At 42.0% G+C, this 23,581-nt stretch overlaps 1 protein-coding gene across 3 annotated transcripts in view; it reads left to right on the top strand.

Moving 5' to 3' along the window:
* Positions 1-21,022, top strand: part of LOC135223755 (polymerase delta-interacting protein 3-like) — a 109,405-nt gene extending 88,383 nt beyond the window's left edge. Inside the window, exons 5-12 of one of the 3 annotated variants that reach the window (XM_064262511.1) lie at positions 10,102-10,318; positions 11,215-11,422; positions 11,633-11,676; positions 18,842-18,935; positions 19,421-19,563; positions 19,734-19,853; positions 20,271-20,299; positions 20,478-21,022. In XM_064262511.1, the coding sequence (XP_064118581.1) occupies positions 10,102-10,318; positions 11,215-11,422; positions 11,633-11,676; positions 18,842-18,935; positions 19,421-19,563; positions 19,734-19,853; positions 20,271-20,298 (854 nt within the window). In that variant the 3' untranslated portion in view covers position 20,299; positions 20,478-21,022. Of the gene's footprint in view, positions 1-10,101; positions 10,319-11,214; positions 11,423-11,617; positions 11,677-18,841; positions 18,936-19,420; positions 19,564-19,733; positions 19,854-20,270; positions 20,300-20,477 lie in introns of all 3 variants that reach the window. The other 2 variants (XM_064262510.1, XM_064262512.1) reach the window with 2 other exon arrangements.
* Positions 21,023-23,581: the final 2,559 nt, after the last annotated feature.

Genomic DNA, 23,581 nt, shown 5'->3' with positions numbered 1-23,581 from the left:
CTAGTAATTATTAGAGGCTACCCCTAATTTTTTTTTTTTTTTTTCCATAACCGGTAATCATACTCTGGTGCTCTTGTGATAGGAGACAAAGTAATGCTCTGTTCTGATAGTAGAGTACAGAATGTTGAAAGGTCTGTTGATATGGCTTGCCTTGCAATGTGAAATTCTGTAAATCCCAGTTCTTCATGGAAGGATAAAGACTGGTCAATTATATAAACATCTGCTGGAAACATGAACTAGCCAGTTGGTAAAGTTCTTATTGAGAACCAAGCCTTGACCTAGAGGGTTTTAATGACTTACGGAATACCCTAGTTGATATAATGATGCAAGATTTATAAGTAGCCATGTCATCTGCTGCATGTGGAAGTCATCTTTAAAAAAATAAAAAATAAAAAGTTTGGTGACAGGAATCCTGTGATGAAATTGAAATAATAGAAAAAAGTACTGTATATGCCTTGTAAACAGGAAATTTATCAAACAAAAATGCTGAATCCAGATAAAATGCTTTCATAAAAAATAATTTACCTTGTAATTACAAAACTATAAGGATGTAAATTGGATTAGCAGGAAGACTGCTGTCATTTCCAGACTCTCAATTTGTTCTTTAAATAATAGTTAGTCAGATGGAGGGATGTTGGAGTGAATTAATGAAGGTTAGAAAGCAAGGAACCTTTGACCAAAAGGCTTCGTGTAAATAAGCATTAGTACAGATCCAGTTCTGCCATGCAAGGCATGCTTCATGTGATATCCCTTAACGCCTCTAACTTATAACTACTTATTTTTCAGTGATTGATGCTGAAATGTGTATATTCATCCAACTATTATTGCCAGATGTGAAACGTAAAATACAGGAAAGTGTGTTCTTATAAGGCCACAAAATTCTTGTTAGATATTGGATGAGATTATACTTTACCTAATCAGTTCAAGTTCCTGTAAAAATACAGTGCTAAGTCAAAGATACAGTATAAAAAAAAAAAAAAAAAATCCTTTGAAGACTATCCTTAAGATGCCTTTACTCAGCCCCATGGCCCAAGATGACGTACTCCATCTTTTGTCCTAGTGGAAATCTTTTAAAGGCTGGCCCTTGTGGAGAGAGACTTCAGATAACTTCTATCTCCTATGTAACAGTCTTATTGAAATGTGGAATAGTATCTGGACCTTAAAAATTAATTTCTGACAACAATAATGCCATGGTAATTCATGTTTTTATTTTTTTTTTATTTATGTATTTTTTTTTTGCTATTCTACGCACTAATTTGCTGATGCACTAATGTGGGTTCCAGAATGAAAATTGTAGCTGCTGATGTAATGAACCTGGCAGCATGGGAGAATTTGGTATTATACTTATTCTATACCAAAAATTGCTTAACCACACTCATAATAAAATGACTGTCAAAGTATTTCTTTCGTGTGTGCTGTTAGTTTTTTGCCAGTAAAATTTGTCTCCCAGAAATAATAAAATTAGACATGTATGTTGTTCTAATTTTGCTTAGAATGTGCCCAAAAGCTTGTTGTCAAATTTATAAGTAAAATTTGAATATTTAGGAAAGCCAAGCAAAATTATAAGTTATAAGACAAGCGAAAGGATAGTAAAGCTTGGAGAAGTTGAGATGCAAGGACTAATTGTAAACCATGTATTAAAACCAACTATTGAAATTTGAAGAGCCATGGACAAGCCAAGAAAGAAATAATTCTATTGTTATGTTACTGGCACATTAAATATTTTTTGTGATGGCACAGATTTTTATTTGTGCTTGCAAAAAAAAAAAATAAATTACAGTGCATCATCGACTAAGGCAATTCAGTCTTAATGTGTCTTTTCAGTGCCCAAGCAAGATATGGCGCTCGCCATTGACTGCTAACAGTAAAACACCAACTTAAAGCTAAAGTTAACTCTCTTAAGTTGAGGATGTACTATACACGCATGGTTTTGTGGAAATTTATACGCCTGTGGGTGCATATGAAGTTGGGACTGATGTTGAAAAAAGACATGTACATTGGTTCGCAAGCAAACATACATTACTAGACATTTCATGCATTGTTCAGTTTGCCTGGCCATAATTTTTTGAAAAGATGCCTTTGATAATGGTCGTTCAGGTTTGTTAAATCTGCTCTGAATCTAGCAAAGAAGTGTCCCTATTCCAAAGATGTGGGAAGGTCAATGCAGTTAGAATTTACTTTTAAAATTTTGTCCACAAACTTTAATACAATCACAGTCTGATATTTTGACTACCTTGGCAGAAATTTTGGTATTATGTCGGAAGATTTAATATATCGGCATAATTTCCAGTTACCCTAGTTATATTACTTATGATAACTTAAGGTGGCTGTATTTTCATACATAAGCAAAATGGAGATAATTATTTGCATCGACTGTTAATGGCTTCTTTTTTTCCTTCTTTTTTTTCCTCACTTCATGAAGTGGATGGTAGCCCCTAGCAGCTTTTAAAAAGTGCCAAATCAGGCATGACAACATGAGTGTGTCCTCTGTCAAAGCATTATCGACCTGAATTGTTCCATGTATGCCAGTAATAAACGAGTAGAATCTCTACTTAGTACAGTATTATTAGGTAAGGGACTTGTAAAGGCAAATTGAGCAGAATTTCAGGGTACAATGAAATTACAGTACCTGTTTATGTTGAGTAGATATACTGCAATGTAACCAGTAAAGACAAAAGAGAAAAAAAAACATGTTGGTTTGGTCGTAACAATCCGACCGCATGTAAGATTGAGGAAAGGATTTTCCAATTTGATGGAAAAAAGAAATGGTTTAGACCAACAGCATGTGAAATTATGAGGACAGGATTTTCCCATTTGATGGAAAAAAAGAAATGGTTTAGACGAAGTAATACTTCCATTTGCTTGCTACTGGAAAGCCGAATCAAACATGAAAGCTTTTGGGATTTCATCCTAACTTTGCATGTATTGTTGGTGAATAATTACTTTTTCACAACCAAAAAAAAAATAAAAATAAAAATGGTCATCCAGGAGAGCCCAGAGTATGGTTTTCACATTAGAGTTTGAAGTTTTCTCTGGTTTGGGAAAGGAATTTCACTTTATTTACGAAAAAGTCAAGTTTTCCAAGGGGCTTTTTAAATTTTTGTTGGATTGTTAGGGTTTCAAACTAACTTTTCTCTTTGTCCTTTTGAGGTAGAGTGCATACCCTGATTTTAAGTTCATTCGTGATCAATGGGGTAATGTGATACTGTATTAGTCTTTTACTAGAGTGATTGGAAGTATGTCAGAGTGTATGAAAGATGAACTGCTTTTCACATTGCAAAAAAGGCAATTTAGTATTTTAAATTGCTCTTTTAATTTTGCATGGTGAAAGATGAACTCATCTTTAAAGAACATTAACAACCCATAAGTTTTCAAGATACTTTGTTTTATTTTATTATTTTTTTTTCCCATGAACTGGATGATATATGCAGACCTATGGAGTATATGGGTAATTTTTACTATTCGGTAAAAAAAATTACCCATTTATTTTTTTATTTATTTATTTAATTTTTCCCAGTGGCTATCAGTGAAAGCTGTTATCAATAAATTTTAAGTGATTTTTGTGTAGCCACCTGCAAATACATTCTTTCCAGACAAATACATAACCTTTGTTTTTGCATGTAGTTTAACAAAAAAGTTACTAATGACTCTAAGGGGGCTGGCCAGTACTCTCATATATGGTGGTATAGAATGAAAAACAGACGTGATAAATTAATGTAGTTTCGTATGGCAATGGAGAATGCGTATTCGATCTGTTATTGTAAATTTTGATAATTATCAAACAAATTGTGAGCAAGATGAGAAGGTATACTTACATGGCCTTCAGTGCGAGCAGAAACACGGGAGAGTACACGTGAGTTTCACCTCTGACTTCCACTTGCTTTTATGTCTGTTTTTCTTTGTTTTGGCAAGAATTTCATCATGCCAAAGAGGAAAAGACATGCAAAACATCTCGCTAACATACAGAAGAAAAAAATTTGCTCTAATAAGAGTTCAGATCATAATATTGGCGATATTAGTGGAGATAGTAAAGGGGAGAGAGTGAGTGCTGCATAGGAAGGAGTGCCCCGTCTAGGGAGTACCACAAGATGATACGTTCAATGTGGCCCCCTCTCCCTCAGGTTCTAATTCTCTACCCGAGAGGGAGGAGGGTACACCATCTAACATCTTGATTTCAGATACGAAGCCATCCAAGATAGCAGCTCTTTGGGCATTGCTTGGGTTATGGGGTTCACCTTCCTTGGATGGGATGTTGTTGCATTTCTTGGAGGCGTGGACCCACCCACCGTCCCCTGTTGCAGTCCCATCTCCCACAGGACTCCTATATGTTGGTTCTTGCATGCTGCCACCTTTGCAGAGCCCCTTTGTCATCGTTGACACTCACTGGGTTGCGTCTTATCGCTCTGCCAATGAGGCCATTGGCCAGTGCTGGTCTTAAAAATGTCGTGACGTCACTTCCCAGCATCCTCTCAACCTATGACGTCAGATGCAATGGCCGTTCATCCTCCAGTTATGATGTCATCTCTTCCCAGTATGACATAATCATCATCATCTCGCGCTCAGCCATCCGAGGCATTTCTTCAAGCAGTTTTCAAGAGGTGGGACTTTTGCGAGAGATGATTTCTGCTGTATCTATGAAGAGTCGTAAACAGAGGGTCTCTTCCCCGACTCCTGCTGGTAAAAGACGACGTAGAGAGAGGAGTTTCACTCCTTGCTGCTTCCCCATCACCGCCTTGTCATCGTGTCAGAGGTTGGAGGATCAAGGACTGGTTTCGTCATCTGTGAGTGAAGGAGTGCATCGCCTCCTGTCCCACATGACTGTCTCTCTCCCATGCATGTCTGTGCTCGTGCAAATGAGAAGAGTGCTTTGCCATCTGCCCCACAAGGTAGTGTTTCTTCCGTGCATGTTTGCGTTTGTGAGGTTGGCAGTGAAACTAGTGGAAGGAAAGCATTGTCGTCTTCGATACATGGCCATGCATCTCCTGTACATGCGAGTAATGCAACATCAACTTCTCTTCACGGCTGTCTCTCCTCTCACGTACGTGTTCACGACAGTGTGAGTGTTGAGAGCAATAAGAGTGTTTCTACATCTTCAATACGCAGACGTGAATCATCCCTGCATGTATGGGCTAATGATATCGGAGGTGACCCCTCTTCATCTGTTCCTGTACCTGTTAGTCGGCATAAGGACGATAAGGCGCTGATTAGAAGCTCAAAGGTTTCAGATATGAAGGTGGCTCAAGCTTTGTCTAGGAATTCTTGGCTCGACAAGACTGAGGCTGACAGTCAGGAACGTGAGGTACCTCTGGCCTGCTGATGTATTTCTCATTCTCCTGGAAGAGACCTTAACCTTAGGAGTCAATCTCCTTGAGGTAGCTCTCTTCGGCGGCGTTCCTTTTCTCGGGTCCGTGCGCAGTTGGCATCTCAAGGACTTGTACTAGACTCTTTTTCGCTCGGGTATGTAATTCCTTACGCGTATGTGTTTCGCCTGACGTACGTGTGATCCTTTAGGTGATCGTGAACATGGTTCTTTACGATCCTGTACACGGTTCTAGCCGGGACTGTGTACAAGTGTTGTTGCGTGATGATGTTCAAGAACCTTTGGTCTCTGAATCTTGTAGTTTTAGAGCTTACACTCCAACCAATAATGACCACAATTCTAGGCTTTCTAGGGTAGTGTCACCAGTATTGTTACAGGAGGAGGAGGATACTGCCAAGCCTTCTTTGCATTATTTCTCCTGTGCCGGAGCAGGAGGAGGGAGACAATCAAGAAATTTGTCTTTCTTTGCAGAGGTTGCTGATCTTGTTCGTGAGTTCAACAATCTTGAGTGTTGGGCACAATCTGTCTTTTATCACCCCAACAGGTATAGAGGCCTTACTGGGTGCTAGACAGGACTCGAGGATTATTATTTATTTATTTCCCCCCCCCCCCCCCCCTTCTCGGGTCTCGCTTGGTCGGTCATGCAACGTGTGAACGCTTTGGTGTCTGACCAAGATGATGCTCTGTGTTCTAGTAGATCATCCAAATTTCTTCCTCCTCCTCTTGTGTGGCATAAAAAGTACTACTCCACTAATGCAGTTCATATGATGCCTCATCACCTTAACCTGGACGTGATCCGTCTTAAGCCTGGTCGGACTCTGGAACAGGTTAGGTCTGAAGATCCTTCCTTTTCATCACAAGAGTCCTTGGCTATGGAGACCTCTGCAGCTTTCATCTTCCAGAATGTCTCCTGGCTGGACTTGAGGTCCACCGCGATAGGTAGGACTGAGGGAGGTATAGAGAGTTTTTCCTTACTCGCTAGACTTACAGTTCGTTGCTAAGGCTATTTCATGACTGGCACACATTAGCGCCACCTAGTGGACCAACCACCTTGCCAGGAGAGACGCAGGAATGGGGATCTCTTTGGTTCGCAGTTTCTCTTTAATAAAAAAAAAATAAATTAAATTAGAAGATACGATCGACCGGCTTGGGAGGGGAAGGGTCAGCGGGGGTCGTTTTATAGTGGGTACCCCTCTCTCCATTGCTGTTGATAGGGGGATGCCTGGTGGGCCAAGTGGCAAAGGTATGGAATGGAGAAATGGGTAGAGACGTTCTGTGGGTGGGATATCTATTACCATTCAACTTCTCACCCCCTTCTCAGACAGACCCCTTCTTAGTCGGACTTACGCCCACGACTTCCTGAAGTTTGTAGCTCTTCAGGAAGAAGTGTCAAAAATGCTGAACAAGAGTGCGATAGAAGTAGTAAATCGTCCTTCCCTGGGGTTTTACAGCTGGGATTTCCTGGTACTCAAAGTGACAAGTGACGAGACCAGTAATCTACCTTTCCACCTTGAATCATTTTGTCAGGAAGACAAGGTTCAAGATGGAGAGGCTTCGGACAGTGTTGGAAGCGGTAAGGAACAATGACTTCTTGCTGTCAATAGACTAAATGGATGCTTACTTCCAGATCCCTATTCACCGTTCGTCCAGAAAGTTTCTTTGCTTCACTTTGGGAGAGCATATCTATCAGTTCTAGGTCCTGTGCTTTGGGTTGATTACATCTCCTCAGGTGTTCACAAGGGTCTTTGCCCTAGTCTCAACATGGGCTCGTGCTCAAGGGATTTGCTTGTTAAGGTACCTCGATGACTGGCTGGTATCGGCAAGCTCCAGGCAGAAACTGCTTCAGGACACAGATCGTCGTCTTCAGTTTTAACAGGAGCTAGGCATAATGGTAAACCTAGAGAAGTCTAATCTGGTTCCCAGCCAGAAAGCTCTTTACCTAGGTATGTTTATAGATACAGCAGCGTTGAGGGTTTTTACGTCGGACCAGAGGTTAGAGTAGTTGTTGCGGTTATTGGCACACTAGTTCCTGTCACAACCCGAACCGCCGTCTCACCAGTGGCAGGTCCTTCTGGGGGTTTTGTCTTCTCTGGGGAAGCTGGTCCCTTATTCTTGTCTTCGTCTTCAGTCTCTGCAATGGAGACTGAAAGACTTCTGGTCCCCTGCGGGAGATTCCCCTTTACAGAGTCCCTCTGTCCGAGGAGGTGAAACAAGACCTTCGTTGTTGGTTGGACCACCAGTATCTCTGGGTGGGAATCTGCATTCTCCCTCTCCAGACTCTGTTTTCAGATGCCTCTGTCTCTGGTTGGGGAGTTCATGTGGGAGACATCCTTGTGAGAGGCGTTTGGAGTGCAGAAGACAAGCTACTACACATAGTTTTGGAGTTGAAGGCAGATTTCCTGGGGCTGAGGGAGTTTTGGGAGAGTAGAAGATCATTCGGTTGTTCTGCTGTCCGACAACACCACATTGGGCGCCTATGTGATCAAGGTCTGGTGTCTTGTCACTTCCATTCGTTGACAGTCAAGGTACACCAGTGGGCGATCGACAACTGTGTGGAACTCTCTGCCAGGTACATTCCTGGCAAGAGGAATGTGATAGGCAACAGATAGTCGTCAGAATCAAATTTGGTCACAGAGTGGTCTCTGCATCAGGTCGTGGTAGACAGGCTTTTTCAGGTTTGGGGGAGGCCAATACTAGACGACGACCCACAGGAGTTCTTGCTTGGTCCTGTCAGAGCCCTATGATGCTATCTTGATTGGACTCTTCATCTAAGACCTAGATGTTGTAGACTTTTAGGTAGCACTGGTCAGTCCAGAGAAGAAGTTTCCAAGAACACTATTTCATTCTGGATACGTGAGGCGATTAAGCAGGCTTACTCCTCTCTTGATGGTTCTGTCACGGAGTCTGCGGAGGCTAGAGCACATGAAGTCAGAGGTATAAGTTCTTCTCTGGCATTTAAGAAAAACTTACTGTTCATAGAATTTTGCATCCTGGCTCCTGGTTGCATCAATCCACATTCACTTTTACCTATAAGACTTTGCCTACAGGTCTTTGGACACGTTTTCCTTGGGTCCTGTGGTGGCTGCCCAATAATTCGTGTAATTCACCCAGTGCCCCTCACCGGGCAGTTTGTAGCTTACCTACAATGATTGGGTAGAAGAGGGAATGAGTGAGTTGGCTGGTCTTTTCTCCTGGTTCCTTCCTATGGGGGTGTTGAGGAATAAGACACAATATGCTGGACTGGTTTGATACAGGTGAGTAAGGTAGCCATACTGAAAGTTGATTTGCCTTGTTTTCAAATATCAAACCCTCTATTCAGTAGCAAAATACTCCTCTCTAGCAAGGGGTAGTGAGGAGTGATAACTAACCCTTGTGGTTAATATGGTTTGTTACATAAAGAATCTCAATTTTCTTTCGAGTCCCTGGATGCAATGAATCTGCTCACTTATTGTATTTCAACCCATATGGCCGAGGAGTTAGAAATCAGTTTTATCTTCTCAAGGGTGTTAGACCACCTTTAGAACTCCTTCTTATAGGAAGGGTAGTCGGGTGGGTTAACTCCCAGTCAGTTTAGGATACTTGTACCTCCCTCCAAGTTTAATTCTATCCTATTGTCAAGACCAAAGATTTGTTCCGCATATGAACAAATGACAAATTTTTTTATCTATTTGTATTTTTCTAGCTAACAGACCTGAGGTCTTTGTTTTACTGCCCACCTCTAGCCGCCCCTCTTCTTAATATAGGTCCTGGGTTGGGGGAAAGACTGGGCGCATCAGAGTGGGTGCGCAGTCTCTGACCAGCTATCACCACTTACAGAGTTGCCAGATTGCACAGATTCCTTGCTTAAATCTTTGATTGTTTTTAACCTGTTACCAGCTAGCGCTTAGAAAGATAGCCTGTTGTTAACACTTCAAGTTTTTTAGCAATGAAAAATACAAATTGATTGAAAAATTTGTCATTTTATGGATCCAATCTTGCTTTCTCCAAAGTTATTCAAATTGTATAGGCCACTTTGGTAAGGTATTAAATGGACCTCTCAATTGATAACAATAGCTATTGCTGGTACTCTTAAAAGTTCTTCAGGTGTTGTAAATTAGTATTTATTATTGTTGAATCAGGGACTGATAGACTAATTTTGTCTTAAATCAACCTATTTGGCAGGTTTAAAAAAAAAAAACATTCAAATGTCAAAGTAAATAGTGGACGTACAATGTTGGTGGTAGAGAAAATGGCTCTTATTTTAGTGTTTGCAGTCTTGTTGTATAACATTATAGAGAGCAGAGAGGACGAGTTCTCAATTTGTTTTCTTGGAAGGATCTGGAATTAGGTGGGTTATTGCAGGAAGTAGGCATATTTTCTGTGATTGGCTATCAGAGCATCTAAATAGCTTTGCAGGAGCAAATTAATTTTTTTTCTGGTTATTTATATGATTTTCCTGGTGGTTTTCTTCTAATTAATCAGTGGGTTAATATTTAATTCTTTAGTCGGTTGAAAGAATACTTTGAAGACCATATTGAGAGGATGGAATCCCTCATATAGTTACATTTCACTGCAGTTAAAGATGTGTAGTTATTTTCAGTTGTAGTTAGATCTTTTCTTTCCCTATTAATGCTGTATTAAGCGCTGAATGGCCTTTGCTGCCCCAGTGCTTGGTGTTACACCTAAAATTTATAAAACCAACCAACTATTAATGCTGTAATTAGATCTTTTCTTTCCCTATCAATGCATCTTTCCTTTTTTTTTTTTTTTTTTTTTTTTAACAAAGAATGATTTTATTTTAGTGAATGTAGGACAAACCCGCATGAAAGGTGCAGCTGTTATCCGCACCGTGGCAGGTGCTAAAAGGAAGGGGGGAAGACCTGGTGTAGTAAGGAGAGCTGCTGTCGTAACCAAAGGAAATAGACCTGGTGGACGTATGCAGGCTCTTGCAAATAATCCTGGTGTTATCACCATCAAGAATAACAATATGCGCCCATACAATACATATGAGGTTGTCAAGTAAGTTTCATTTTTTACTGTCTGAATCTGGCCAGAGCTACTGTGTCAGGGTATACTTAACGTTTAGCCAATGTTTATAAATTTTGAAGGAACTTCTCTGCAGGTTGTTTACATGAACAAAATATGACATTTACATAAACTGTGCAGTAGTCTAGAAACTTAATTTAGAAAAAGAACATTCTTTTTTCAGTTCAGCTACAGCTTGCAGATTAAATTTAACAGTATGTCCCCTTGCCAATCTTTCTCCATTAGCGAATAAGTATATAGTAATGTAAAAATATATTAGTCCTATACTACTTAACATCATTTGTAACATAACTATAGTAATTTTATACTATTGTGAGATGGTTGAAATGCAACCAAACTGCTGCTGTTATCGAAGTCAGTTGTTCATAGCAAATCAGCTGTTTCTAGCTGTATGCATTTACACAAGTAATATGGTATTCCTTTTTCAATATACTATTTCTTCAGTAAAAGAGTAAATAATTAACATTAAAAACCGATTAACAGAAAAAAACATTACAAAAAGTGTTCGCTGCTTCCAATGAACCATTTCTGGGGGGGGGGGGGGGGGTGTGGGGGGGGGGGGGGGGGGGGGGGGGGGGGGGTTTGGGGGGGGGGGGGGGGGGGGGGGGTGCTTTTGTAGCACAGTTCACGAACCAGAACAAAAATTTTATTAACAACGTGTTCATAACCCGATTTGTTAGTGAACAGCACTGTTTGTGAGCCAAGGTACCACTATATATATGTATATTGTGTATATAATTTGTATGTACATATATAGTATATATTTGTTAGTTAACCTATGGCTTCCCAAAAATTTCTTGTTTTAGGATTGCATGAGCTTTAGAAGTCATTGGATTGAAACTAGTATTGATGATAAATTGGTTCTAAAGTTACAGGCCAGAAGTACAGCTTGCTCCACGTGGACAGTCCTTTGCAGGAGGTATGGGAGTACCGTCACCAATGGATACCATGTTAACTGTGGGTCCTGAAACAATTATCAGGACTCGCCCAGCAGAACAAGTTGTCTATGCCAGAGAGTATGAACCTGAAGTTAGGCCCTCGAGACTTCGAATCACAGCTGCTAACTCTGATTACAGGGTGAGGTTTATTTGACCATTGGAATGTCTCCATTCTAAGCAAATAAATCAGAAAAGTTACCATATAGTTGTAACTTCATGTTTAAGTAGCAAAAATGCATGTTGGAGTCAAAGAAAATCTTAATTTAGAATAACTGAAGTATTGTTTTAAAAGGACCAAACATACTTGTCAAGAACTAAAGCCCTTACATTTCAGGTTGGTGGTCAACAGTATGCAGATAAGTGGCAAGGGTCAGCAATGCAGGGAAGAAAACGGTTTGTTTAGCTTTTCTATGTTGTAGGAATAAGTGGTTTCTCAAGAATTGTAGATTATCCTACAAAAATGCAATGCATCTTTTGTATGGAATATCTTCAGCAAAAGCTGGCCCAGTTATCCTTGAAGCTTGTTAATAAGGTGGATAACTAGTGGCAAAGCAGCAAATGCCTCCCAGTCAGTAAAAAGTACCACTTCTTCAGACACTTCCACCGCATACTTAATTGCACTTCACACTGCTGGTGCTTATGTTTTAGCAGAATATTTTGAATGTTCAGGCATTGACATTGTGGCTTGTTTTTCAATTGTACCCAGAATTGTTGTGATTGGATTGCCTAGTCCAGATAATTCTTCTTATGCAAACGATTAGTACAGTGGCTGAACATTATTGTGTATAATATAAATGCAGAATTATTTTCATCCATTGGCTGCCCACATCTAACCAACTCTACTTTCCTCCATTACCAAACAGGCACCAGCATAAGAGGTGGAAAGGTATTCCCCCTCCCCCCTCACTCCCTTCCTTATTTGCTCATTAGCCATTAGATAACCACTTGGTTACCAAGCTTTAAAAACTGAACTAGATTTTTGTTGAGGTATTTCATGAAAAAGACTAAAGGGTTATATATTTAGGAAAAATGCAAATTAGCTAAATACAGTTTCAGGTTTTAAAGGGTTCATGTGATAATCTACAATTGTTCATACGCGAACAAACCCTCAATCTTAACAATAGGATAATTTCTAGCGCCTAGCTGGATGCGGTAATAAGCAGATGAAAGCAAGGAGTCTTGTGACTCCGGATTTCCCTGTTCTCGTTTTTTGGCTTCGACAGAGACAGACCCTCACATCACATGCAGTAGGTGTCGTTCAAATTTTTGTACGATTACGAATCCTTGTACGGAATGCCAGGCATGGCCTAAGGAGCAGTGGAGGAAGTTTTATGGTAAGAGGGAACATTGGAGAGTCTCCACTCTTCCTACTTGGGAGGGCTTTGCTCCTATCCCCAATGTTTTGTCTATCGCAGTAGTCAACCCCCATAGTAGCGTTGTCCCTGCATCTCCTTCCTTTTCTTACATTGATTTGTCGATGGAAGTATGGGAGCTTTTTTGGTTTCTGAGAAGGGTGAGATTTTTTCATCATTCTCTTCTCTTCCAGAGTCGGAGGCGTCTAAAATGGTGGCGATTTGGAAGACGCTTGTGCTAGGGGGTACACCGTCCTTAGGGGGCTTGCTAGCGCATTTTGTGGAGGCTCACAACCCCCACCCCCCTTCCCGGTCCAGCCAGGCCATCCCCCCTGGGGTCCTCCCGGCCTTGTCTCCATGGGTAAGAACAGTCGGCCATCTTGTATTTCTCCGCCAGTGTCTGCTGCCGCTTTGTATCAGAGTGACGCTGCGGCGTCAGCCCCATTGATGATGTCACGGGGTCCATCTTTGTGTATTCCTCCGCCAGTGGCTTCTCTTTCCCCCTTGCACAAAGGGGAAGCAGTGACGTCACACTCATCGATGATGTATTTCCCAGTCGCCTCCTCCGATCTACCTCGCTTAGCCGTGATGTCATCACTGCCGCCCAGTTCGCAACATCTCCCTTCCTGGTCTTCGGAGCCTTCTCTGGCACATCAGTCTGAGGTCATACCAGGCAGTGCTTCAGAGGCTTGACGGTATTGGATGTGAAGTTGGCTGCCTTATCGGTTGGGAGGACTGGTAGGAAACGCGTTGCTTCATCCCCGTCTTCCGAGAAGAGTGCGCATAAGAAGCTAGTGCTGTCTTCCTCTCCCTCTTCCCCCTCTACGCCTAGTTGGTGTATCAAGCGTTGGAAGGCTATGGACTGCCCTTCCTTCGCTGTCGAGGGAGGAACAACACGGATTTTTTTTCAGAGAGTGCTGTGGTTTCGGGCAGTGTTAGTGGTTTGTGTTCTGCAGGGGTTGCTTCGCCGCCGAATCTCAAATGTGCAACCACCCTATCCCCCCCCTTCCGTCCTTGCACATCACGAGCGTGTTGCAACCTCTCCTGTCTGTGCACGTGATGTTAGTGCTTCTTCTTCTCAAAGACCTATTCTTTGCCGTAAAGATCTGAAGGCACCTGTCAAGAGGTCGAAGTAGTTAGCACGGAGTTGGTGCAGCCAGAGTGTTTGCCTGCCTCTCTAACTGGTGCTTCCAAGACTTCGACTACAAGGGATTCTCTGTCAATCTCGAGGCTGGAGTTTCCCCCTCCTGTGAATTTTGGTGAAGAAGATGCGTTAGAAGAGCCTACACTTCCTTCTTGTCGTTGGTCGCTGGTGCCAGAGCAGGAGGCGGGGGACACGCAGCAGTTTCTGTCTTCCTTTTCGGAAGTTGTTGATCTCATTCGTGGGTTCAACAATTTGGTAAGTAGGACTCTATCTCAGTCGTCTTACACTCCTTCTTGCTTGGAAGCCTTGGTGGGAGCTACTCAGGACCGCAAATAGTCTCTTCAGCTGCCGTTATCGGGGCACGTTCAGTCTTTCTTGCAGAAAGTTAACGCCTCTGTTTCTGACCGGAACGGTTCACTTTGCTCTAAAGGCTCTACCAAACTACTACCCCCACCTCTCACAAGACATAGGAAGTACTTTGCTACTAGCTCTGCGTTTTTGTTGTCACGCCACCTTAACCCGGACGTCATTCACCTGAAATCGGGTTTGACTTTGTAACAGGTGAGGTCAGTGGCTCCGTCCTTGTCTCCGCAAGATGCCTTGGCTTTGGAATATACGGCGGCCTCCATGTTGCAGACTGTTTCTTGGCTGGACCTCTGGTCTGTGGTGAATGACAGGTCTCCTGAAGGGTTGGTGAGTGCCGCCTTGCTTGCCAGTCTATTGCAGTCCGGGGGCAAGGCGTTTTCTTATTTGGCTCACCTCGGTGCCAATTTATGGGCTAATCTTCTGGAGACTTAACCCCCAGATTCTCTGAAGTTCTTGGCTCTTCGGGAGGAAGTGCAGAAAATGCTGGACAAGGATGCGATAGAGGAAGTAGTGCGTCCGTCCCCGGGGTTTTACAGTCGCATCATCTTTGTGCCCAAGGCGTCGGGAGGATGGAGGCCTGTGATAGACTTATCCACCTTGAATTGCTTCATCAGGAAGACACTGTTCAAGATGGAGACCCCATGCTGGGTGTTGTCAGCCGTGAGGGAAGGCGACTTCATGCTTTCGATAGACTCTAGGGACGCAGACTTCCAAATCCCTGTTCATCCCACGTCCAGGAAGTTCCTTCGCTTCTCTCTGGCGGACAAGATCTTAGAGTTCAAAGTCATGTGCTTCAGGCTGACGACAGCCCCTCAAGTGTTCACAAGGGTCTTCTCTCTCATGTCAAGTTGGGCCCATGCTCAGGGGATCCGTTTGCTGAGGTACCTCGACGATTGGTTGGTCTTGGCAGCTGAAGCTGCTGCAAGACAGGGATTGTCGTCTTCAGTTCTGTCTGGACCTGGGCATATTAGTCAACCAAGAAAAGTCGAACCTCGTAACCACTCAAAGGATTCTCTACTTGGGCATGGTCATCGATACGACAGTGGCAAGAGTTTTCCCGTCGGATCAGAGATTGGGGAAGTTGCTGGCTGTGGCGCGCAACTTCCTGTCAAAGTCGCATCAGTCGGCTCATCACTGGCAGTTTCTTCTGGGAGTGCTATCTTCCCTGGAGAAGCTGGTCCCTCATGGGTATCTTCATCTCTGGTTTCTGCAATGGAGACTGGGGGAATTCTGGTCTCCGGCAGGGGACATTCCCCTGTTTATGGTCCCACTGTCTTTGGAAGTGAGAGAAGACCTTCGTTGGTGGTTGGACGACCAGAAACTATTGAAGGGCGTCCCTCTGCGTTCTCTCCCTCTGGACTTCCTTCTGTTCTCGGACGCCTCCCTTGCAGGTTCGGGCATGCACTTAGGCGGCCTTATCACTTCAGGCATTTGGCGTTTGGAGGACAAGCAGCAGCATATCAACATCTTGGAGTTGAAAGCGGCTTTCCTGGGTCTGAAGGAGTTTCGGGGAATGGTAGAGGGTCACTGTCGTTCTCATGTTGGACAACACCACAGTGGTAGCCTACTTGAACAAACAGGGAGGCCTGGTTTCTCAGCAACTTCATGCCTTGACCATCAAGCTTCACCAGTGGGTATTCAGCAATTCGGTAGAGCTCTCAGCCAGGCATATCCCAGGGAAACTGAACATGGTCGCAGACAAACTCCGTCGCCAGAATCAGATCCTAGGCACGGAGTGGTCCCTTCATCAAGTGGTGGCAGACAAGGTTTTCCAGATTTGGGGGAGACCCATGCTGGACCTTTTCGCGACATGCTGCAACAGGAAGCTGGAGGTGTTCTGTTCAGTGGTTCCAGATCCCTTAGCATTGGCAGAAGACGCATTCCAACATCCCTGGGACAACCTGGAGGCGTATGCCTTCCCTCTGTTTTGTTTGATCTGTCAGGTACTGAACAGGCTGATGAGTTCACAGGGTCTTGGAGTGACTTTGGTAGCCCCTCTGTGGCCTCAGGCGGAATGGTTTCCAGATCTGCTGTCATCGTTGTCAGAGATTCCTGTGTCAGCCCCATGCAGAAAGGTTCCACCAGTCAGTAGAATCCCTGTCTCTTCTCGGTTAGAGGCTATCAACTATCTCCTCCGAGAGGGAGGCTTTTCTCAGGAATCAGCTGGGCACATGTCCAGCAGTCTTAGGAAGGCAACTGCCACAATTTACCAAGGCAAATGGGCAATCTACTGTGATTGGTGTCGTAAACGGGGTTTTTCTCCACTTGCGACCTCTATTCAGCGAATAGCAGACTTTTTAACCTTCCTCAGAGACGAGAAACGTTTGTGCGTTTCTGCTATTAGAGGCTACAGGGAACTTTCCCTGCTAGTTAAGGGGTTTGAGCAGTCGAGTTCTTGAGAGCTCAAGCCTCCAACGTGGGATGTTTCCTTGGTGCTTAAGAGCTTAACTAAGAGTCCATATGAGCCCTTGCGTCGCTCATCTGACAGGAACCTGACGCTCAAGAGTTTTCCTTTTGGCTTTGGCATCTTCCAAAATGGTAGGAGAGCTCCATGGTCTTGAGTTATGAGGTGAAGCACACTAGGGGTTGGAAGTCAGTGTCCTTTGAATTTGTCCTGGAATTTGTGGCCAAGACCCAAAATCCTTCGGTGCATGATGACAGGTTCGCTTTGTTTTCCATTCCATCACTGACTGACTTTGTGGTGTGGGTGGTGTTGCTCAAGAGCTTTTGTTTTGCCCTATCTGGGCCCTGCGTTGCTATCTTAAAAGGACTCTGCACCTTAGACCAGGCTGCCGCAGACTTTTTGTTAGTACAGGTCGTACAAAGAAAGAGGTGTCTAAGAATACTCTCTTTTTGGATATGGGAAGCCATCAGACAGGCATACTTGACTCTTAATGATTCCATCACCATGTCTGTGCAGGCTAGAGCACATGATGTTAGGGGTATTGGTCCCTCTCTGGCTTTCAAAAAGAACTTGGCTGTACATAGTGCTTAGCGCTGGTACTTGGTTATGCCAGTCCATGTTCACCTCCTATCTTAAGGATGTTGCCCACAGATCTATGGACATGTTTTCCCTGGGTCCTGTGGTGGCTGCCCAACAGGTTGTATAACTCATAGTTTCCCTTATCGGGGCACCTTTGTATCTTACCTAAGATGATTGTATGGATGAGAGAATGAGTGAGTTGGCTGGTCTCCTTTCTCTTGAACCTTTCCTTCTTCCTTCGGGCTGTTTAAGGAGTTGACACGTCATTTGCTGGACTGGTCAGATACAGGTGAGTGAGGTAGTCATACTGGTAGTGTGGTCGTGCAATATACAGTATATTACCCACTATTTAGTAGCATAGGCTCCGCTCCTGGGCAAGGAGGAGTCAGGAGTACTACAAACCCTAGTGTCTTGGTTTGTTATTGGACAGTCAGTTTCTCTTTGGTTCCCTACACAATGGTTATCCCATATATCATTGTATGTCACTCAGGTTCTAAGTGGTTAGATATTAGTGTATCTAGCTTCGCAACGGGCTTCAGTCCCTCTCCACAAGAACTATTTCTTTTGAGAGCTGGACTGGCGGGAAGGCCCCCAGCTGGTCTAGGATGTCTTATACCTCCCTCCAATTATGAGTATCCTGTTGTTAAGACCGACGGTTTGTTCGCGTATGAACAAATACAAATTTTCTAAGACAATTTGTATTTTTCATAGCTACCAACCTGAGGTCTTACCGTTATACTGCCCACCTCTAGCCGCCCCTCTTTTTGTTAAGTCGTCCTGAGTTGGGAAAGACTGGCGTAGATGATCGGCGTTTGACCACTCTTCACCCGATCTATGCATGCGTTGCCAGATATCACAAGATTCCTTGCTTTCATCTGCTTTTTAACCCGATCCAGCTAGGTGCTTGAAATTATCTTATTGTTAAGACCTCAGGTTTGTAGCTATGAAAAATACAAATTGTCTTAGAAAATTTGTAATTTTTTGCAATAAGCCCACAACCTGAAGGGATTACCACTTGATACTAAAGTTGTACTCTAGTGTGTTCTGCCTTTCCCTGGGTCTTTCCTCTTAGCTGTGGATGAATTATTACTCCTCATATTTACACAAGCCCTTCAGGAAAATATATGCACTGGTTACAAAGTAAAAAAACTTTAGTGTAGACTAGAAATATAGGCCCTTGACATACTTTTGTTGTCAGTGATTCAGGATCTTGATTTGTAGGAAGCTGTATATTATTAAGCCTCAGCATTAGTATACATAAGCAGTGATGAGTGTAATTCTAGCAGGATACTGTTCCTTATTTGGTATGGAGATATTTTAATCTCTTACAATCACAGCTTCTTTGAATAAATGTTCTGTATTTAGAAGTGTTATTCTTAACTTAGGGATGTCCTGATTGCACGTTCTTTTTAGGATTTAGGAATTGATAGGGGGCATTCCTAGATTAATATGTCATGTGAACAAGAAAGAATTGATTTAGAAAAAAGATAGTCAAATTCACTTAATTTATTTTTGCTTTTGTTGAAGAGTAAAATTGGTGGATGTTGCTTAAGCCTCGCTTTCCAGTAGATGGTGTGTTTTTACTTGTTTTAAAACAATTTTTAATGTATTTAATCCAGTTAAATAAAACCATTTAAACTTGACACTCCTGTATCTAGACGTGATCTTTTAATCGTTCAAATCTGTTAATTACCATTGTTTTTATCATTTCAGAGAGTATTATGATGACACTGTTGAATACCAAGTTTATCCCAAGAAAATTGCTACAGTTCAAGCACCAGTGGTTCAGGCAGAATCTGGAACCAAGGTCTGCATTACTTTTGTTTGGTAGTTAAATATGAGGGTGCTGTTACAGGTGCCATAATGTGTGCAAAGTAAATTTTTCAGACTACTGTTGTTAAAATACTTTTATGCAAGAATGCCTAGTTTCTACTTTGTTGTAAGGAAAATTTATGTTGCAAGCTATGATGTTACTACAAATTGACTTGTGGTTCATTTGCAGCAATTCCATATATCATGAGAGAAGGGGTCTCACTATGTAATGATAAAGTATCTGACAGCAAAAAGTACAATATTAATCTTGCTTTAATAGTGCTTTCAGTTTGGGCACTAATAAAGCTGACCTATTAGGTTTGGTCAAAACAATGTGGCTTTTCAGTTGCTGGAATTTCAAAGGCTTAAGCTACTTAGGGAGGCCCGGTGAGAATTTTAAGCAGCGCAGTTTACTCACTTAATATTAACAGTTATCTTTCTGGTTATGGTGTCATAATTTGCATACTTATTTTCTTGAAGGTTGTGGTGTCTAATTTGCACCCATGTGTTAGTGTAGAAGATATGGAAGAGTTGCTTGGTACTGTCGGATCTGTGTACAACGTTAGAATGGTCAGGCAAGGAGTTGCAGAAGCTTTCTTTGTCAACCAAGAGGATGCATACAGGCAAGTCAAATCTAGAGATGTTCTGAAGGACAGTTATTCAGTAGCTAAATTTTGGCTTGTATTAAATTATTCTCAATGATACTTTTAAACTTAGTGGATATCTTTTGAAAATTTTATTATTGGAAGGGACTCTGAATTGATTTGTAATATGTAATTAATATTTTAACCAGGTCAGTTGAGTTATTCAACAATAGACAGTTGGATGGGCAACCAATGAAAGTTATGGTAGTCAGAAAGAAAGCCCAGGTGGTGACTACAGCTCCAGCAAGGTCTGTCTTGAGAAATGCTAGGTGAGTATTGATACATTGTTGAAGATAATTGGAATAAAATACCACAATAGTTTTAAATTTCTTATTAACACTTGAGAAACGCAGTTAAATGTCGGTGATAATCTAAGTTATACATATTTTATTAAGGTAGGTCTTTTTGAGATTAGAGGTTGTAATGTAAACTTATTGCAATACCCTTGATATTACAGTTAGTGTGTGATCTGTGCCATATAATATTTGGGGCTCTGTTCAGAAAAACTTTTTCATTTTTACCATTGACCGAAATAATTTTAGTCTTTTTGAATGACAGGTTCTCTCTCTCTCTCTCTCTCTCTCTCTCTCTCTCTCTCTCTCTCTCTCTCTCAGTAATTACTTTTTATCCTTGGTGTCTATTTTATATGTCAGTTAAGAATAACCTCCAATTTTATTTCCTTACAGGGGCCGCACCAGTTACTATGTACAATAAGGTAAGAAATTTCACTTTTAATTGTTAAAAGTTTTTCTATTCCTGTTAAATACACGATTTGTTTATATCTACTTGAAAATTTAAAGAAGTTGTTTGATAGAGCATGATATTCTATTGGGTAACATGATAAAGCGTAAGAAATGTTGTTTCCATTATCTTGGCATTTTTTTCTTTCACAGGACATGGAGATTGCAACAAGATATAGAGTCTTAGGTAATTGTGTACCTTCATAGCAAAGTTCTGTAATTTTAATTTCTCTGAAAGTTTTAATTTTTTTTTATGACATTCAAAACCGATTGTAACGTTCATGTTCATTGGCATTTGCCTTGAAAAGTTGTACTTTGTGTTTGTGCATTTAAAAATATAGGATTTTGTGAAAAAAAAAAAAAAAATCACAATTTAGAGCCAATTTTATTGAGAGCTATAGAAGTACCTGTCATTACAAGCATTTGGATTTAGTCATTTCCATAATTTTTTAAGTTTTTATAAAATTTGGAACTTTTCCCTTCCTAAGATAGGACCCAGTTTATAATGTAGCAATGATGGCAAAAGTGTATCCTTGTGTAGAAACCAGTTTAATTAGAATATCACTTACTATTAGTGTCTTGTAGAGAACTTGTAAACTTTAATCATTTAAGATGTATTCTCCATTATTGCTGAGTCATGGATGCTTGTATTGTACCATTTCAAGTGAATGAACTTTTAATAAATGGTCCTAGGTCTACCATTGTATTTTTTTTCAGTGGCCTTTTGTGCACATTGATTGGCAAATGCGATTTTCAGGTTTTTCTTAAGGTTTGCAGGATAGAAGTAATATTTCACAAAAAAGGTTAAGAGTTTCGAACTTTGAATATATGGAGGGTTAGTGCAAAATGTTGCATTGCACACGAGTCATCTCTGCATATGCAAAAGCAAAGTTAACTTGTGACATTGGGTGCAGATGGGTAAACACATTTATATAGCAACAGTTATTCATGTAATAAATTGTACGAACATCTGCCAAAAAATGAGTTTATAGATGTAGATGATTTCCAATTAACTTTGAAGCTTAATTAAACCACTCCAACAGAACTCCCCCTTCCTCCTCAGTCAGTTCATTTGAACATGTACTGTACAGTAAGTTTCAGAAGTGAAGCGGCAAAGTTCAGAGTATTTCGTTCAAAATTCACTAACTGGCAACTACATCACATAGCAGAAAACCTCAATTTTTTCTTAGAGTGAAAGCTTTATCAAGCAAAATAAATCTAACATATGATGCACAAATATAAAATCTATTTATAACAATCATAAAAAAAAAATATGGTAATAGTCATTATTTCAAAGTATAGTAATTACTTCAAACTAAAGAAACTAAACAATCTGAAATTTTCGTTCAGCACAGGATTACCAACGTATATTTCGAGCAATGTGGACATAAATATTTAATAGTAGTGTATTATCAATATTTTAGCAAAGATTTTTATATAAAACCATGCAAGTATCAATAGAATGTAAAGGGAAAATCTCCACAACATTAAACATAATCAACCATGAATGCACCTAGATTCAACAGAGAAGTTGGCTTTGGTTGGTAGTTCTGATTTTAGTTTCTAAAGACGAGCATAAAACACCATTGTTCCGATAAGAAATACAAACCATCGGTCCTTTACAATAGGAAGGTACTTAGCGGCAGCTGAACCGGGTCATAAGCCTTTGAAACAAGGGGTTCGGTAGTTAACTACTTGTCTGGCAGTTTGCCGTATGCTCGACTGCGAGGCGAGGAGCCACTTTGCTTTCAGCCGCGCTCGTGGATAGACGTGCTGCTCTTCGTGTCTCTGCCCGCTTCTGTCGTATGCTTTCTTTTCACTGCGTGAAGGCTTTCTCACTTTCTTTTACTTGTATGTGTTGCAAGTACAAAAGTAAGTGTGGGGCTTATCGTTCTTCCGTGGAGGTAGATCCTCATGATTTTTGTGCTCGGTGTCTAGGGCGTGAATGCGCTCGCGCCGATACGTGTATTTTTCGGTCGGAGGCGCAGTGAGAGTGCTACAGGGGGAGGAAGAAGCCGTGGAAACCGGCTAAGGAGTCGTCAGAGGACTCCCCAGCTACGCCCTTGGTCTCTGATTTATCTTCCTCCTTTCTCCCTCTGGCTCTGCTCCCTCGTATGGCTCCTTCTTCGGGGGAGGTTTCTCGCTCCCTCTCCTCCCTCAATCATTCAAGCGTAGAGGAGGGGGCAAGATACCCCAACATCCAGTTGTACTCTGGGTCCTCCGTTTGCTCGGGCTGGGAACTATCCCACCCCCCACCCACTGATCTACCCGACTTTCCCTCCGTCAGATTTGCTGACCACGGGCGACGATCTCGGCAGGGCCTGGTACTCGCTGGGGCTGCAAGGGACACAGATGGTTCAGGGCCTGCTTAGTCATCTGGCTAGAGGGGCTATGCCAGTCACGCACTGGCCTACCACCATGACTGTATCCACGCCGGGATATGCTGCGCCGCCTCACCTGGTGTATGCGCAGCACGTAGCCACGGTGACCCCGACAGCCACTGTGCAGGCTCCGCTGCCAGAGGTTTCCTTGCCCGTTGCTACACCGCCTCCTGGTTTCTCCGCTCCTGTCACAGTCCAGGACGCTGCAGCCTTGGTACCAGTTCCTGCTTGTGGTGTTGCTGCTCCCACCCCAGGTCCTTCCGGACAGGTTGTTACGGACTCTTAGATATCTCGGAGACTATGTTACGGCCTCTGAGGGAGGTCCGCTTCAGGTTCGATATAAAATAAAAAATAACTTATCAACACAAACAGTTGAAACTGGGGATATGAATATAGAAAGAAACACTAACACAACAAAGGTTTATTTACAAGCTTACTAACAAAGGTAAATGCAGAATGGTATCTCCTATTTACATAAAAAAGACAGAATCTTACACTGCATGAACTGGGGGAACAGTGCGGCAATTGAAATACTTGCTACTCGATTTGGCTGTTCGAAGCGCTGGCTTCCTAAATGTAGATCAGGGATTGTGGATGTCCTCTTGACTCCGTATTGCAGAAACTAATCTTCTTGTAAGGCAGGATTTCCCCAACACCTGTAACAGGACCTTTTCTTCTCTGAAGTCTGCTCGACGTGGAGATAACACGGTAGACCACACCTGAAGACGACTAGACCAATATCCAACCAACTCTCGAACAACTCCTCTTCTGATTGATACTTCGTCGGTTCCTTTTTCCTCGTATCTCACGGAAGATCTCTCACTGATAATCTGATCTGTGGCTCTCTGTGACTAAACTGGTGATCTCTCTTTTATG

This window comes from Macrobrachium nipponense, chromosome 10, assembly GCF_015104395.2.
Source record: "Macrobrachium nipponense isolate FS-2020 chromosome 10, ASM1510439v2, whole genome shotgun sequence".
Classification (NCBI taxonomy): Eukaryota; Metazoa; Arthropoda; class Malacostraca; order Decapoda; family Palaemonidae; genus Macrobrachium; species Macrobrachium nipponense.
This window is presented reverse-complemented; position numbering and strand designations above follow the sequence as displayed.